This window comes from Bombina bombina, chromosome 1 (assembly GCF_027579735.1).
Source record: "Bombina bombina isolate aBomBom1 chromosome 1, aBomBom1.pri, whole genome shotgun sequence".
NCBI classification, from domain to species: Eukaryota; Metazoa; Chordata; class Amphibia; order Anura; family Bombinatoridae; genus Bombina; species Bombina bombina.
The window spans coordinates 190,891,543-190,906,549 of record NC_069499.1 but is presented as its reverse complement, the minus strand read 5'-3'; the positions used below and the strand labels follow the sequence as shown (position 1 = coordinate 190,906,549).

General features: G+C 42.8%; 1 protein-coding gene across 1 annotated transcript in view; it reads left to right on the top strand.

Moving 5' to 3' along the window:
- Positions 1–15,007, top strand: part of TTBK2 (tau tubulin kinase 2) — a 384,453-nt gene that overhangs the window by 272,104 nt on the left and 97,342 nt on the right. The window contains exons 11-12 of the mRNA XM_053697795.1: positions 7,253–7,463; positions 7,918–8,129. Of these exons, the coding sequence (XP_053553770.1) occupies positions 7,253–7,463; positions 7,918–8,129 (423 nt within the window). The remainder of the gene's footprint in view (positions 1–7,252; positions 7,464–7,917; positions 8,130–15,007) is intronic.

Below are 15,007 nucleotides of genomic sequence, written 5' to 3'. Positions count from 1 at the left end.
GAATGAGTGTCGGTGGAGAGGGTCTGTTCTCTACTTGTCTGGGTCATAGGAGGTGGTGAGTGCCCCAGCCATTGGGGTGTGAGGCGCCAGTTATTTTTGTACAAGATTTGTCCGGTCAAGTTATGGAGGATTCTGATTTTTCTGAGGAGGATTTCTCGGATTCAAATCCTGTTTCCTGCTTGGATTGTATGGTGGCCCGGGTAATCCAGCCCAATCAATTATGTTCCGTATGCCGTGATAGAGTGCTCTTTTTTCCCTCTGGGGAGAGATTATAGACCGCTGAGCCGTCCGTCTCTGAGGATTCAATGTCCCTTGAGGTGTGTTCCCTGGAATTTTCTGTTCCTACACAGGCAGTTGTCCAAAAAACTGTTACCCCTTCTCCAGAAGGAGGTTTATTTCCACCAGAGGTTGCGGCTCTCTTGCACATGGCCATATTCTTGGCAAAGAGCTTATCCGTGTATTCTTAACCTGGGGCGTCAGGTGAGCCGGGTCTTTCTTCTGAAGGAGCGGTTTCCTCTGAGGCTTCAGGGGTACTACCGTTGGGGTCTTCAAATGCCCCGTCAGAGAAGGATTTTGCCTTTAGAGTCAGACTGACACACCTGCGTATACTGCTGAGGCAGGTGTTGGAGGCTTTGGAGGATTTCAGTTTTTATTTTCCTCCGGATCCTCAGTCTTCTGATTCTGATGGTGAACAGCGATAGACAAGTGGCTGGATCCTACTTCTGAGTGTCTTTTGTCTGTGTATCTAATCCCAGCTCTGAGATCTTGAGTAATCAGGTCTCTGACAGACTGGCCCTGTTAGTTTCTATCCTCTTTGGCGTTCACCTGCGTGTGCTGCCTACTTTCTTTTGATCCGGTCAGGATGTGTTTTTTTTTTTTTTTTTTTTTTTTACAGTGCTCGGGACTCTTGTAGAATTTTTCTTTTAGGAAACTTTTTCCTTCTCTGGGATGTTGATACTAGCGATTTTATGGTTGCGATGGTTGTTACTTCCGGCGGAAGTAAAAAAAGAAAATGTATTTGCTTAAGCCTCAGAGCTTATCTGTCTGTTTGTTTAGTCTAGCCCTGCTAGGGTTTAGAACTTTCAGTTTGCCCTTGAACAGTTTGGTTGTACCCTGGTCAGCAGGCTGGTCCTGGTTGTGTACTAGTTCTCTCTGTTCTTGTTTTTATATAACTCATTTTGTATCCTTGACAACAGGCTGGTCCTGTTTGGGTACTAAGTTTGCTTACCTCTTGTTACAAGGTTGTTTTTCTTGTTTCTACAAGTTATAGGAGGCTTTCCTATCCTAGATATCAGGCTGGTCCAAGTTATTCATCTTGGTGGGGCGTCCGACTTTGGTCGTTCTTGATACTAAGTGTTTTGTCTCTGCATAGCTTACGTGGTTTGCTGGGTTTTTCAAATTTTGCTTTGGCAGTATATTTGTAGTTCCTGAAGTCCTTTTGGACAGGAGCTAGAGTCCTCCCTTCCAGGGGGTTGGGGGGGGGGGGGGGCAGATTTCTGCATGGAGATCTTCAGTACCTGTTGTAGGGGGCGATTTTTCCCTTCTATTGGTACTCCTTGTGGACTGAATTGTCAGATTTTAGATCTCCTTCGCCAGTGTTTCTCTCTTCTTTTTGAGAATTGCTGTACTACTTCTCCTTACCTTTTGGGGTAGGATTGTCTGTCATCTGGTTGAGGAGACTCGGTTCTTAGGGACCGTTTTTGTCCTTGCAGTATCCTCTTTTTGATCCTATATACTTGTTGATCTGAGGGATTGTTATGCAGACCGTAATCTCTTCTTTTCATTGGCCAGTCTGAGATATGGCCTTTTCTTTGCAACTCTCCCTAGAAGGCCAGCATTGCCTTTTCACTGTTGAAATTGAGACTTTTGCAGGTACTATTTAATGAAGCTGCCAGTTGAGGAGGACCTGTGAGGCATCTGTTTCTCAAACTAGAAACTCTAATGTATTTGTCCTCTTGCTCAGTTGTGCACCTGGGGCCTCCCACTCTTCTTTCTTTTCTGGTGAGAGCCAGTTTGTGCTGTTCTGTGAAGGGAGCAGTAAACAGAATAGAACAAGAATAGACTGATGAGTTTCAGAAGAAATTTCTTTGTTTCTGGCCATCTTGAACCTGTAATTGAAGCCACAATTGCTGATGCTCCAGATACTCAACTAGTCTAATGAAGGCCAGTTTTATTGCTTCTTAAATGACCAGTCAACACAGTAGATTTGCATAATCAACAAATGCAAGATAACAAGAAAATGCAATAGCACTTAGTCTGAACTTCAAATGAGTAGTAGATTTTTTTTCTGACAATTTTAAAAGTTATGTCTTTTTCCACTCCCCTTGTACCACGTGACAGCCATCAGCCAATCACAAATGCATACACGTACCATGTGACAGCCATCAGCCATTCACAAATGCATACACACTTATTCTTGCACATGCTCAGTAGAAGCTGGTGACTCAAAAAGTTTAAATATAAAAAGACTGTGCACATTTTAATAGAAGTAAATTGGAAAGTTGTTAAAAATGGCATGCTCTATCTGAATAATGAAAGTTTAATTTTGATTGAGTGTCCCTTTAAATCAGCACCGCAGTTTTCAGCTGTGCAAACATAGTGCTAGATTATAAGTGGAGTGGTAACTGAAGTACACTATGTATTAGGAGTTGAAACTAAATGCGTTCGCTTGAGCACAGTCAAATTTAATGTGTGTCAGGTTAGCGCGACTTCAGAACTCTGGACCAAAAAGTTGCAAAAACCCCTTCATATTTTATATATATATATATATATATATATATATATATATATATATATATATATATATATATGTTTTTGTTTTACTGTACATATCTCACATTCCAATTTTGTTTAATTACAGGATAATGAACTTTTTATTGTAAATGCATATTTCTATTTATACCTATACCTGTATATCTAATCCTATAGATATGTATTTTACATTAACATAATCAGATATATATATATATATATAGAAATATATATCTAATAATAAAAAGTACATTATTTTCTATGTGAAGAACATAAGAATGTAAAATATGTGTTATGCGCATCGGGGTTTGCAACTTAGAACTTATGAAGTTGGAATAGTGCACATGAAGAATTGCTATCTTCAATACGAGTTATTTAAAAAAAAATAAAAAAAAATTCCTTTTTCATAACTCCTGTTGGGTTAGCACATGAGAATAGGTGTTAGTTTTATTTCAGTTTGTGCTCTTCTATGGGGAGACGTTTAGGTGGTTGCAATAAATTGTAACCCTCTGTCTAGTGAAGTTAACGTGGAATCGCTAGACCATAATTGCAAAAGGGTCTTCTAATGATCAATTAGCCTTTTTAGCCTTTTTAGCCTTTTTAAATAATAAACTTAGCAAATGCAACGTGCAATTGGAACACAGGACAACTATATAGCTTATCCATTGAAAATCAGCTGTTTCCAGCTACAATAGTCATTTACAATATATACAGTGTCTACACTGTATTTCTGATCAATTTGATGTGTTTTTTAATAGACAAAATTTATTTTTATTTTTTTTAAAACAAGGAAATTTCTAAGTGACACCAAACTTTTGTATATATAAATAACTCCGTAGTAAGCGGAGATGCAGGGAGAGTCTTTCTGTTAAACCATCCCGACTCATATTAACAGTTCCACGCCTTTTTATCTTTAAAGAATCAAGGGTTAATATTCCTGGAAAGGGGATTATTGAACGGGGGGGTTTACATGATATTGTTTATTGTATCATTGCTGCGTTATGCGCGAAATGAGGCTCTGGCAATATGTGGAACTTTCAGGTTACTTGCAGGAATATTGCGCTGCCATTTTTGGCACGTTTTTCCCTAGTGCAGGGGTGGTACTGGCAGGCACCCCATGTGACTAAGTGTGCCTATCTCTCTCTGTTGATCTGTGGCGTTGGAGACGTAGCGGTTTCTGTAGTCCGGGTTCTAGGAGGTGGTGAGTGCCCCGGCCATTGGAGGTATAAAGGTGCCTTTTGTAAATTAAGTTAGTCCAAACAAAAGCGTAAGCTATGGAGGACTCTGACGCGTTAGAGGGCTCTACCTCTTTAACGAAGTCTCAGTCCTGTGTTTATTGTGAGGAGGTTCTGGTAGATCAGCCTGCTCAACTATGTTCCACATGCCTTGATAAAGTTACAACATCTAAATCTAAACGGATGTCTAGTACTACTGAGCCGTCCACCTCTGAGGGTTCTTCGTCCCATGAGGTGCGTTCCCTGCATTCATCTCCAATTGCACATGCAGCGCCCCGAGGTCCAACCGTTACTTCTCCGGGAGAGATTCGTTGGCCGTCAGACTTTGCAGACCAACTGGAATCGGCAGTTTCGAAAGTGATCCATGCCTTGCCACGTTCTGCTAAGCGCAAGCGTAGGGTGTATCATGGCGGCCCGGCCCAGGGTTTGTCTACGCCGATGGAAGATCCAGAGGCTCTATACAATGATGAGGCCCACTCCAACTCTTCGGAGGAGGCCCCTTCTGGGTCGGAGTCCGTGTCATCTAAACCTTCGACTGCGGAGGAGTCTGGTTATAGGTTTAGGATTGAGGATTTGCCTGACGGCCCCAAGAGTCTTCACAAAGGTTCTGGGGGTGCTGCTTGCAGTGGCCAGATCCAGGGGCATTGCGGTGGCACCTTACCTGGACAACATCCTAGTTCAGGTGCCATCACTCAGCCTCGCAGAGGATCATTCGAGGGCTCTTCTTCTTTTGCTCCAATCTCACGGTTGGAAGATCAACTCAGGAAAGAATTCCCTGGTTTTCAGCAAAAGGGTGGAGATCCTGGGCGCGATAATAGACTCTATGTCCATGAAGATATTTCTCCCTTCTTGAGACCGTCCTGGGAGATTGTGACCATGGACGCCAGTCTGACAGGATGGGGAGCTGTTTGGGGTGTCAGGATGGCACAAGGAAAGTGGTCCAGGGAGGAGTCTCTCCTTCCAATCAACATCCTGGAACTACGAACAATCTACAATGCTCTGAAGGCATGGCCTTCTCTGGGGTCGGTCAGTTTCTTCAGATTCCAGACCGATAACATTACCTCGGGGGCTTGCATCAACCATCAGGGGGGTACTAGGAGCCCCACGACTGCTTGCTCTCAGCGATTCATATTCCAGGTGTGGACAACTGGGAAGCTGACTTTCTCAGCAGACAATCCTTCCATCCAAGGTAATGGTCTCTTCACCCAGAGGTGTTTGCAGAGATTTGTCTCAGATGGGGAACGCCTGAGATAGATCTCATGGCGTCCAGACTCAATTGCAAGCTACGATACGCGTTATGGGTCGAGGTCCACGGATCTCCAGGCAGAGCTGATAGATGCCTTAGTGTTTCCTTGGGGATTCAGCCTAGCTTACATTTTTCCACCGTTACCACTTCTACCTCGTGTAGTGGCACGCATCAAACAGGAGCCATTCGTGTAGTGGCACACATCAAACAGGAGCCTCGGCCATTCTGATTGCTCCTTCGTGACCGCGGAGGACGTGGTTTGCGGATCTGGTGGGGATGTCATCCTCTCCGCCGTGGAGGTTACCCTGTCGCCGGGATCTGCTGTCACAGGGCCCCTTTCAACATCGAAATCTAGATTCTCTGAGGCTGACTGCGTGGGGATTGAAGCCTAGTCTTAGCCAAGAGAGGCTTTTCTGAAAGTGTAATTGATACTCTAATTCAGGCAAAGAAGCCAGTCACTCGTTGCATCTACCATAAGGTGTGGAGGACTTGTCCTGGTGTGAGAAGCATGGATATCCTTGGCATAAGGTGAATGTATCCAGGATTCTCTCCTTTCTCCAAGATGGTTTGGAGAAGGGTCTTGCCGCTAGTTTCTTAAAGGGACAGATTTTGGCATTGTCAGTCTTGTTGCATAGGAGACTCGCTGAGCTCCCTGACATCCAATCTTTTGTTCAGGCTCTGTCTAGAATCAGGCCTGTCTTTAGGAAGTCGGCTCCGCCTTGGAGCTTAAACTTAGTCCTTAAGGTTTTGCAGAGGGTTCCGTTTGAACCTATTCATTCCATAGACATTATGGAAGGTTCTTTTCTTGTTGGCTATTGCATCTGCACGCAGTGTATCTGAACTAGCTGCCTTGCTGAGTGATCCTTCTTATCTGGTGTTTCATGCGGATATGGCTGTACTTCGCACTGTGTTGGGGTTTCTCCCCAAGGTGGTGTCTAACCGTAACATCAGTCAGGAAATAGTGATTCCTTCTTTGTGTCCTAACTCTTCTTCTTCAAAGGAGAGGTTACTTCATAACCTGGATGTGGTTCGTGCCTTGAAGTTTTATCTTCAGGCTTCAAAGGATTTCAGACAGTCTACATCTCTTTTTGTGGTGTATTCTAGGAAGCGCAAGGGGCAAGTGGCCTCTGCTACTTCCTTGTCTTTTCAGTTGAGGAGCTTGATTCGCTTGGCTTATGAGATAGCGGGACATAAGCCTCCTCAGAGGATCACGGCTCATTCAACTAGAGCTGTGGCTTCGTCTTGGGCCTTCAAGAATGAGGCCTCTACACACTTTTACAAAGTTTTACAAATTTTATGTTTTTGCTTCTGCGGAAGCTGTTTGTGGGAGTAAGGTTTTGCAAGATGTAGTGCCCTCAGATTAGGGTCCGTCTTTTACCCTCCCGGTTTCATTCAGTGTCCTCTAAAGCTTGGGTGTGTGTTCCCAATAGTAATGAATGAAGCCGTGGACTCTCCTCCCCTTTAGATGGAAAACATAAATTATGCTTACCTGATAATTTCATTTCCATCGAGGGGAGGAGAGTCCACGGCTCCTGCCCGTTTCTCCTACTGTTCCTGGTTCCCTCGGCAGAATGACTGGGGGATGAGGGAAGTGGGGGAGGTATTTAAGCCTTTGGCTGGGGTGTCTTTGCCTCCTCCTGGTGGCCAGGTTCTTAATCCCCAATAGTAATGAATGAAGCCGTGGACTCTCCTCCCCTCGATGGAAATGAAATTATCAGGTAAGCATAATTTATGTTTTCTACCATTCTAGATTATTTATCTTTTTGTTTGTCTACCAGATAATAATGCTTCCATGGTCGCCTGATTAAAAAAAAAAAAAAAAGAAAGAAATCAAATTTAATTCAGTGTCATTATGTGTTGTTATTCTCTTTTTATTCTTATAATCCATGGCAGAATTTTTTTTTTTATTTATCAGTTTAATTTTTTCACGTATTTAAAATTAATGGCTAATTAAGTCTTTTTTTTTTCTTAGTTTATAGAATAAAACAATAGTTTTTGATGATTCCTTTTTTTTCTGCAGAATTGCAAATGCAATTCCAGGAGATCTGCTGCGTGAAAACACTGATGAAGTGTTTCCAGATGAGCAGCTCAGTGATGGGGAAAATGGAATCCCAATTATGGTTTCCCCAGAGAAAATACCTGGGTCGCCCAGCCTTCAGCGCCCGCAGGAAAAAGATGTCTGGGAGGAGATGGATGCCAACAGGAACAAAATAAAAATGGGTCTTTGCAAGGTAAATATATAGGCAATTTACTAAAATGTTAAGGAAACTTTTATTGTGTAACTATAAAGTTTACATAAAAGCTTTAAAGGGACATGAAACCCCAACTTTTTCTTTCATGATTTAGGTAGAACATTCAATTTTAAACAAATTTCCAGTTTACTTATATTATCAACTTTGCTTAATTCTCTTGGTATCATTTGTTAAAGGAGCAGCAATGCGCTTCTGGTTTCTAACTGAATACATGGGTGAGCCAATGACAATCGGTGTGTGTGTGTATATGCTCTGTCTAAATCATGAATGTCTAATTATGGCTTTACTGTCCCTTAAATGAATGTCATTTTAAAACACAGGCAATTGTAATTATCAATAAGAAATAATTAAGGTTTCAGTTTTATTAGCACGTTGAGTTTAGCAGTTTGTTGTAGTAATGATCCATATATTTTCTATCTTTTTTTTTTTCTAGGCTGCTACAGAGGAAGAGCACAGTCATGGGAATGCGAATGGTCTTCATAATGCACCAAGCCTTGGCTCTCCTATCCGGGTTCGTTCTGAGATCACGCAACTTGACCGAGATGTCCCTCTTTTACGCAAGCTGCGGAATATTCATAGCTTTGAATTAGAAAAACGTATGACGTTAGAGTCAAAACCAGACGCTGACAAGTTTTTGGAGAACTGGTATGGAAATAATTTTTTAGATAAAATTGTTATCAAACATTTGTTGCCCAGAATGAAATAAGTTATTAGGCTTTTAATACACTGAAGTAGGGAGCCTTATGGTTCATATAAGTGTAATTATATTAATTGCTTGGAATGTACAGTATGTTCAGTGTCCTATTGAAACAGGTTTTATTCTTCTATGATGCTTTATGTGATAATGCTAAATGACTTCAACCATTTATGTTTTAGCACTTATTGAATTTATGGTATTATAAAGGTGGAACTCCGTTTTTATTACCTACAGTAGTTATTACTTTGAAAAAAATGTATATATGGAAAAACTTTGAATGAGTCACTGATGTATTGAAAGCAATGTTTTTACATGTGTTTGTTTTTCTTTTGTTGCTGCCTCATATACAGTTTCTTACTCTTTGGTTAACGGTTTAGTGACCAAATGACAAAGAACTAAAAATAAAAGTTATTCAGGCTCCTATAGCAAAGTGTTTTTGGTGAACAATTTCTTCTTGTATTTAAATGGAGTTATTGCAAGGTAATAGTAATAGCAAGGTAAATAGCTTCACCTTTTTATTCTTTATGCTGATGTCTTTTCTTTCCTATGGCATGGAGAGTCCACAACGTTATTCCAATTACTAGTGGGATATTCAACTCCTGGCCAGCAGGAGGAGGCAAAGAGCACCCCAGCAGAGCTGTTAAGTGTCACTTCCCTTACCCATAAACCCCAGTCATTTTTTGCCTCTGTGATGGGAGGATGGCGAAGATGTGTGTCTGAGATGATTAATCCTTTAATGGGTACTTTTCCCTGCAAGCAAGGATTGGGGTCTGGTCCAGTTCATGTCAATTTCTTTAGTAAGAGTAATGGTGGCCTTTTAGCAGTTAGAAAGCTGTGAGGTGGTCTTTGCTTTACTTCTAACACAATTGCTACCCCTTTGCAATAAGACAGAGTTAGTTACTCTCTTCTTTCTTTGTCTACAGGTCCCTGATAGAGAGTGGAGTGTCTATCACACCTTTGTAGCTGTATTTCTCTTGTTAAGTGTATCCAATCCACGGATCATCCATTACTTGTGGGATATTCTCCTTCCCAACAGGAAGTTGCAAGAGGATCACCCACAGCAGAGCTGCTATATAGCTCCTCCCCTCACTGCCATATCCAGTCATTCTCTTGCAACTCTCAACTAAGATGGAGGTCGTAAGAGGACTGTGGTGTTTTATACTTAGTTTATTTCTTCAATCAAAAGTTTGTTATTTTTAAATGGTACCGGAGTGTACTGTTTATCTCAGGCAGTATTTAGAAGAAGAATCTGCCTGCGTTTTCTATGATCTTAGCAGAAGTAACTAAGATCCTTTGCTGTTCTCACATATTCTGAGGAGTGAGGTAACTTCAGAGGGGGAATAGCGTGCAGGTTTTCCTGCAATAAGGTATGTGCAGTTAAAATATTTTTCTAGGGATGGAATTTGCTAGAAAATGCTGCTGATACCGAAGTAATGTAAGTAAAGCCTTAAATGCAGTGATAGCGACTGGTATCAGGCTTATTAATAGAGATACATACTCTTATAAAAGTGTATTTTAAAACGTTTGCTGGCATGTTTAATCGTTTTTTACATATGTTTGGTGATAAAACTTATTGGGGCCTAGTTTTTTCCACATGGCTGGCTTGAATTTTGCCTAGAAACAGTTCCCTGAGGCTTCCCACTGTTGTAATATGAGTGGGAGGGGCCTATTTTGGCGTTTTTTTGCGCAGCAAAAATTACAGACACAGACATCCAGCTTCTTCCTGCATGATCCAGGACTTCTCTGAAGGGCTCAAAAGGCTTCAAAAGTCGTATTGAGGGAGGTAAAAAGCCACAGTAGAGCTGTGGCAGTTGTTGTGACTGTTTGAAAAACGTTTTTGTCATTTGTTATTCAGTTTTTGGTATTAAGGGGTTAATCATCCATTTGCAAGTGGGTGCAATGCTCTGCTAACTTATTACATACACTGTAAAAATTTCGTTAGTGTAACTGCATTTTTTCACTGTTATTTCAAAATTTGGGAACATTTGTGTTTCTTAAAGGCACAGTAACGTTTTTTTATATTGCTTGTAAACTTGTTTTAAAGTGTTTTCCAAGCTTGCTAGTCTCATTGCTAGTCTGTTTAAACATGTCTGACACAGAGGAACCTACTTGTTCATTATGTTTGAAAGCCATGGTGGAGCCCCATAGGAGAATGTGTACTAAATGTATTGATTTCACCTTAAACAGTAAAGATCAGTCTTTATCTATAAAAGACAGGGTTCTGTCGAGGGGGAAGTTATGCCGACTAACTCTCCCCACGTGTCAGACCCTTCGCCTCCCGCTCAGGGGACGCACGCTAATATGGCGCCAATTACATCAGGGATGCCCATAGAGATTACCTTGCAGGACATGGCTGCAATCATGAATAATACCCTGTCAAGAGGTATTATCTAGATTGCCTGAATTAAGAGTCAAGCGCGATAGCTCTGGGGTTAGGAGAGATAAAGAGCACGCAAATGCTGTTAGAGCCATGTCTGATACTGCGTCACAGTATGCAGAACATGAGGACGAGGGCTTCAGTCTGTGGGTGACATCTCTGACTCGGGGAAACCTGATTCAGAGATTTCTCATTTTAAATTTAAGCTTGAGAACCTCCGTGTATTGCTTGGGGAGGTATTAGCTGCTCTGAATGACTGTAACACAGTTGCAATTCCAGAGAAATTGTGTAGGCTGGATAGATACTATGCGGTGCCGGTGTGTACTGACGTTTTTCCTATACCTAAAAGGCTTACAGAAATTATTAGCAAGGAGTGGGATAGACCCGGTGTGCCCTTTTCCCCACCTCCTATATTTAGAAAAATGTTTCCAATAGACACCACTACACGGGACTTATGGCAGACGGTCCCTAAGGTGGAGGGAGCAGTTTCTACTTTAGCAAAGCGTACCACTATCCCGGTTGAGGACAGTTGTGCTTTTTCTGATCCAATAGATAAAAAAATTGGAGGGTTACCTTAAGAAAATGTTTATTCAACAAGGTTTTATTTTACAGCCCCTTGCATGCATTGCGCCTGTCACTGCTGCGGCGGCATTCTGGTTTGAGGCCCTGGAAGAGGCCATCCAGACCGCTCCATTGAATGAAATTATTGACAAGCTTAGAACGCTTAAGCTAGCTAACTCATTTGTTTCTGATGCCATTGTTCATTTGACTAAACTAACGGCTAAGAATTCCGGATTCGCCATCCAGGCGCATAGGGCGCTATGGCTTAAATCCTGGTCAGCTGACGTGACTTCAAAGTCTAAATTACTCAACATTCCTTTCAAGGGGCAGACCTTATTCGGGCCTGGCTTGAAGGAAATTATCGCTGACATTACTGGAGGCAAGGGTCATACCCTTCCTCAGGACAGGGCCAAATCAAAGGCCAAACAGTCTAATTTTCGTGCCTTTCGAAATTTCAAGGCAGGAGCAGCATCAACTTCCTCCGCTTCAAAACAAGAGGGAACTGTTGCTCATTCTAGACAGGCCTGGAAACCTAACCAGTCCTGGAACAAGGGCAAGCAGGCCAGAAAGCCTGCTGCTGCCCCCAAGACAGCATGAAGGAACGGCCCCCTATCCGGAAACGGATCTAGTGGGGGGCAGACTTTCTCTCTTCGCCCAGGCGTGGGCAAGAGATGTTCAGGATCCCTGGGCGTTGGAGATCATATCTCAGGGATATCTTCTGGACTTCAAAGCTTCTCCTCCACAAGGGAGATTTCATCTTTCAAGGTTACCAGCAAACCAGATAAAGAAAGAGGCATTCCTAAGCTGTGTGCAAGACCTCCTAGTAATGGGAGTGATCCATCCAGTTCCGCGGACGCAACAAGGACAGGGATTTTATTCAAATCTGTTTGTGGTTCCCAAGAAAGAGGGAACCTTCAGACCAATCTTGGATCTAAAGATCTTAAACAAATTCCTCAGAGTTCCATCATTCAAAATGGAAACTATTCGGACCATCCTACCCATGATCCAAGAGGGTCAGTACATGACCGCAGTGGACTTAAAGGATGCCTACCTTCACATACCGATTCACAAAGATCATCATCGGTTCCTAAGGTTTGCCTTTCTAGACAGGCATTACCAATTTGTAGCTCTTCCCTTCGGGTTGGCCACTGCCCCGAGAATTTTTGCAAAGGTTCTGGGCTCACTTCTGGCGGTTCTAAGACCGCGAGGCATAGCGGTGGCTCCGTATCTAGACAACATCCTGATACAGGCGTCAAGCTTTCAAATTGCCAAGTCTCATACAGAGATAGTTCTGGCATTTCTGAGGTCGCATGGGTGGAAAGTGAACGTAGAAAAGAGTTCTCTATCACCACTCACAAGAGTCTCCTTCCTAGGGACTCTTATAGATTCTGTAGAGATGAAAATTTACCTGATGGAGTCCAGGTTATCAAAACTTCTAAATGCTTGCCGTGTCCTTCATTCCATTCCACGCCCGTCAGTGGCTCAGTGCATGGAAGTAATCGGCTTAATGGTAGCGGCAATGGACATAGTGCCATTTGTGCGCCAGCATCTCAGACCGCTGCAATTATGCATGCTAAGTCAGTGGAATGGGGATTACTCAGATTTGTCCCCTCTACTAAATCTGGATCAAGAGACCAGAGATTCTCTTCACTGGTGGCTTTCTCGGGTACATCAACCATCAAGGGGGAACCAGGAGATGTTAGAAGTCTCAAAGATAATTCGCTGGGCAGAGTCTCACTCTTGCCACCTGTCAGCGATCCACATCCCAGGCGTAGAGAACTGGGAGGCGGATTTTCTAAGTCGTCAGACTTTTCATCCGGGGGAGTGGGAACTCCATCCGGAGGTGTTTGCTCAACTGGTCCATCGTTGGGGCAAACCAGAACTGGATCTCATGGCGTCTCGCCAGAACGCCAAGCTTCCTTGTTACGGATCCAGGTCCAGGGACCCGGGAGCAACGCTGATAGATGCTCTAGCAGCTCCTTGGTTCTTCAACCTGGCCTATGTGTTTCCACCGTTTCCTCTGCTCCCTCGACTGATTGCCAAAATCAAACAGGAGAGAGCATCAGTGATTCTGATAGCGCCTGCGTGGCCACGCAGGACCTGGTATGCAGACCTAGTGGACATGTCATCTCTTCCACCATTGACTCTGCCCCTGAGGCAGGACCTTCTAATACAAGGTCCTTTCAATCATCCAAATCTAATTTCTCTGAGACTGACTGCATGGAGATTGAACGCTTGATTCTATCAAGGCGTGGCTTCTCTGAGTCAGTCATTGATACCTTAATACAGGCTCGGAAGCCTGTCACCAGGAAAATCTACCATAAGATATGGCGTAAATATCTTTATTGGTGTGAATCCAAGAGTTACTCATGGAGTAAGGTTAGGATTCCTAGGATATTGTCCTTTCTCCAAGAGGGTTTGGACAAAGGCTTATCAGCTAGTTCTTTAAAAGGACAGATCTCTGCTCTGTCTATTCTTTTGCACAAGCGTCTGGCAGAAGTTCCAGACGTCCAGGCATTTTGTCAGGCTTTGGTTAGGATTAAGCCTGTGTTTAAAACTGTTGCTCCCCCGTGGAGCTTAAACTTGGTTCTTAAAGTTCTTCAGGGAGTTCCGTTTGAACCCCTTCATTCCATTGATATTAAACTTTTATCTTGGAAAGTTCTGTTTTTGATGGCTATTTCCTCGGCTCGAAGAGTCTGAGTTATCTGCCTTACATTGTGATTCTCCTTATCTGATTTTTCATTCAGACATGGTAGTTCTGCCAAACCTGGGTTTTTACCTAAGGTGATTTCTAACAGGAATATCAATCAAGAGATTGTTGTTCCATCATTGTGTCCTAATCCTTCTTCAAAGAAGGAACGTCTTTTGCATAATCTGGACGTAGTCCGTGCCTTGAAGTTTTACTTACAGGCTACTAAAGATTTTCGTCAAACATCTGCCCTGTTTGTCGTCTACTCTGGACAGAGGAGAGGTCAAAAAGCTTTGACAACCTCTCTCTCCTTTTGGCTTCGGAGCATAATACGCTTAGCCTATGAGACTGCTGGACAGCAGCCCCCTGAAAGGATTACAGCTCATTCTACTAGAGCTGTGGCTTCCACCTGGGCCTTTAAAAATGAGGCCTCTGTTGAACAGATTTGCAAGGCTGCGACTTGGTCTTCGCTTCACACCTTTTCAAAATTTTACAAATTTTACACTTTTGCTTCTTCGGAGGCTGTTTTTGGGAGAAAGGTTCTACAGGCAGTGGTTCCTTCCGTTTAAGTTTCTGCCTTGTCCCTCCCATCATCCGTGTACTTTAGCTTTGGTATTGGTATCCCACAAGTAATGGATGATCCGTGGGCTGGATACACTTAACAAGAGAAAACATAATTTATGCTTACCTGATAAATTTATTTCTCTTGTAGTGTATCCAGTCCACGGCCCGCCCTGTCCTTTTAAGGCAGGTCTAAATTTTAATTAAACTACAGTCACCACTGCACCCTATGGTTTCTCCTTTCTCGTCTTGTTTCGGTCGAATGACTGGATATGGCAGTGAGGGGAGTAGCTATATAGCAGTTCTGCTGTGGGTGATCCTCTTGCAACTTCCTGTTGGGAATGAGAATATCCCACAAGTAATGGATGATCCATGGACTGGATACACTACAAGAGAAATAAATTTATCAGGTAAGCATAAATTATGTGTTCTGCCGGACAGCAGGATCCTCAGTTAAGTGATTTTGCCTTCTAGTTACTGAAGCTTTGCACTTTAAGCGCTAATTCCTCTATTGGATAGTTTGGGACTCCGTTATCCTCTTATTCAGGGTACAAATAGGGCAGTCTGCAGGCATATTTGTATGTTTAACTATATAAGGAGACTAAGGGGTTAATACTTTTCCCCTGTATTGGGATCTC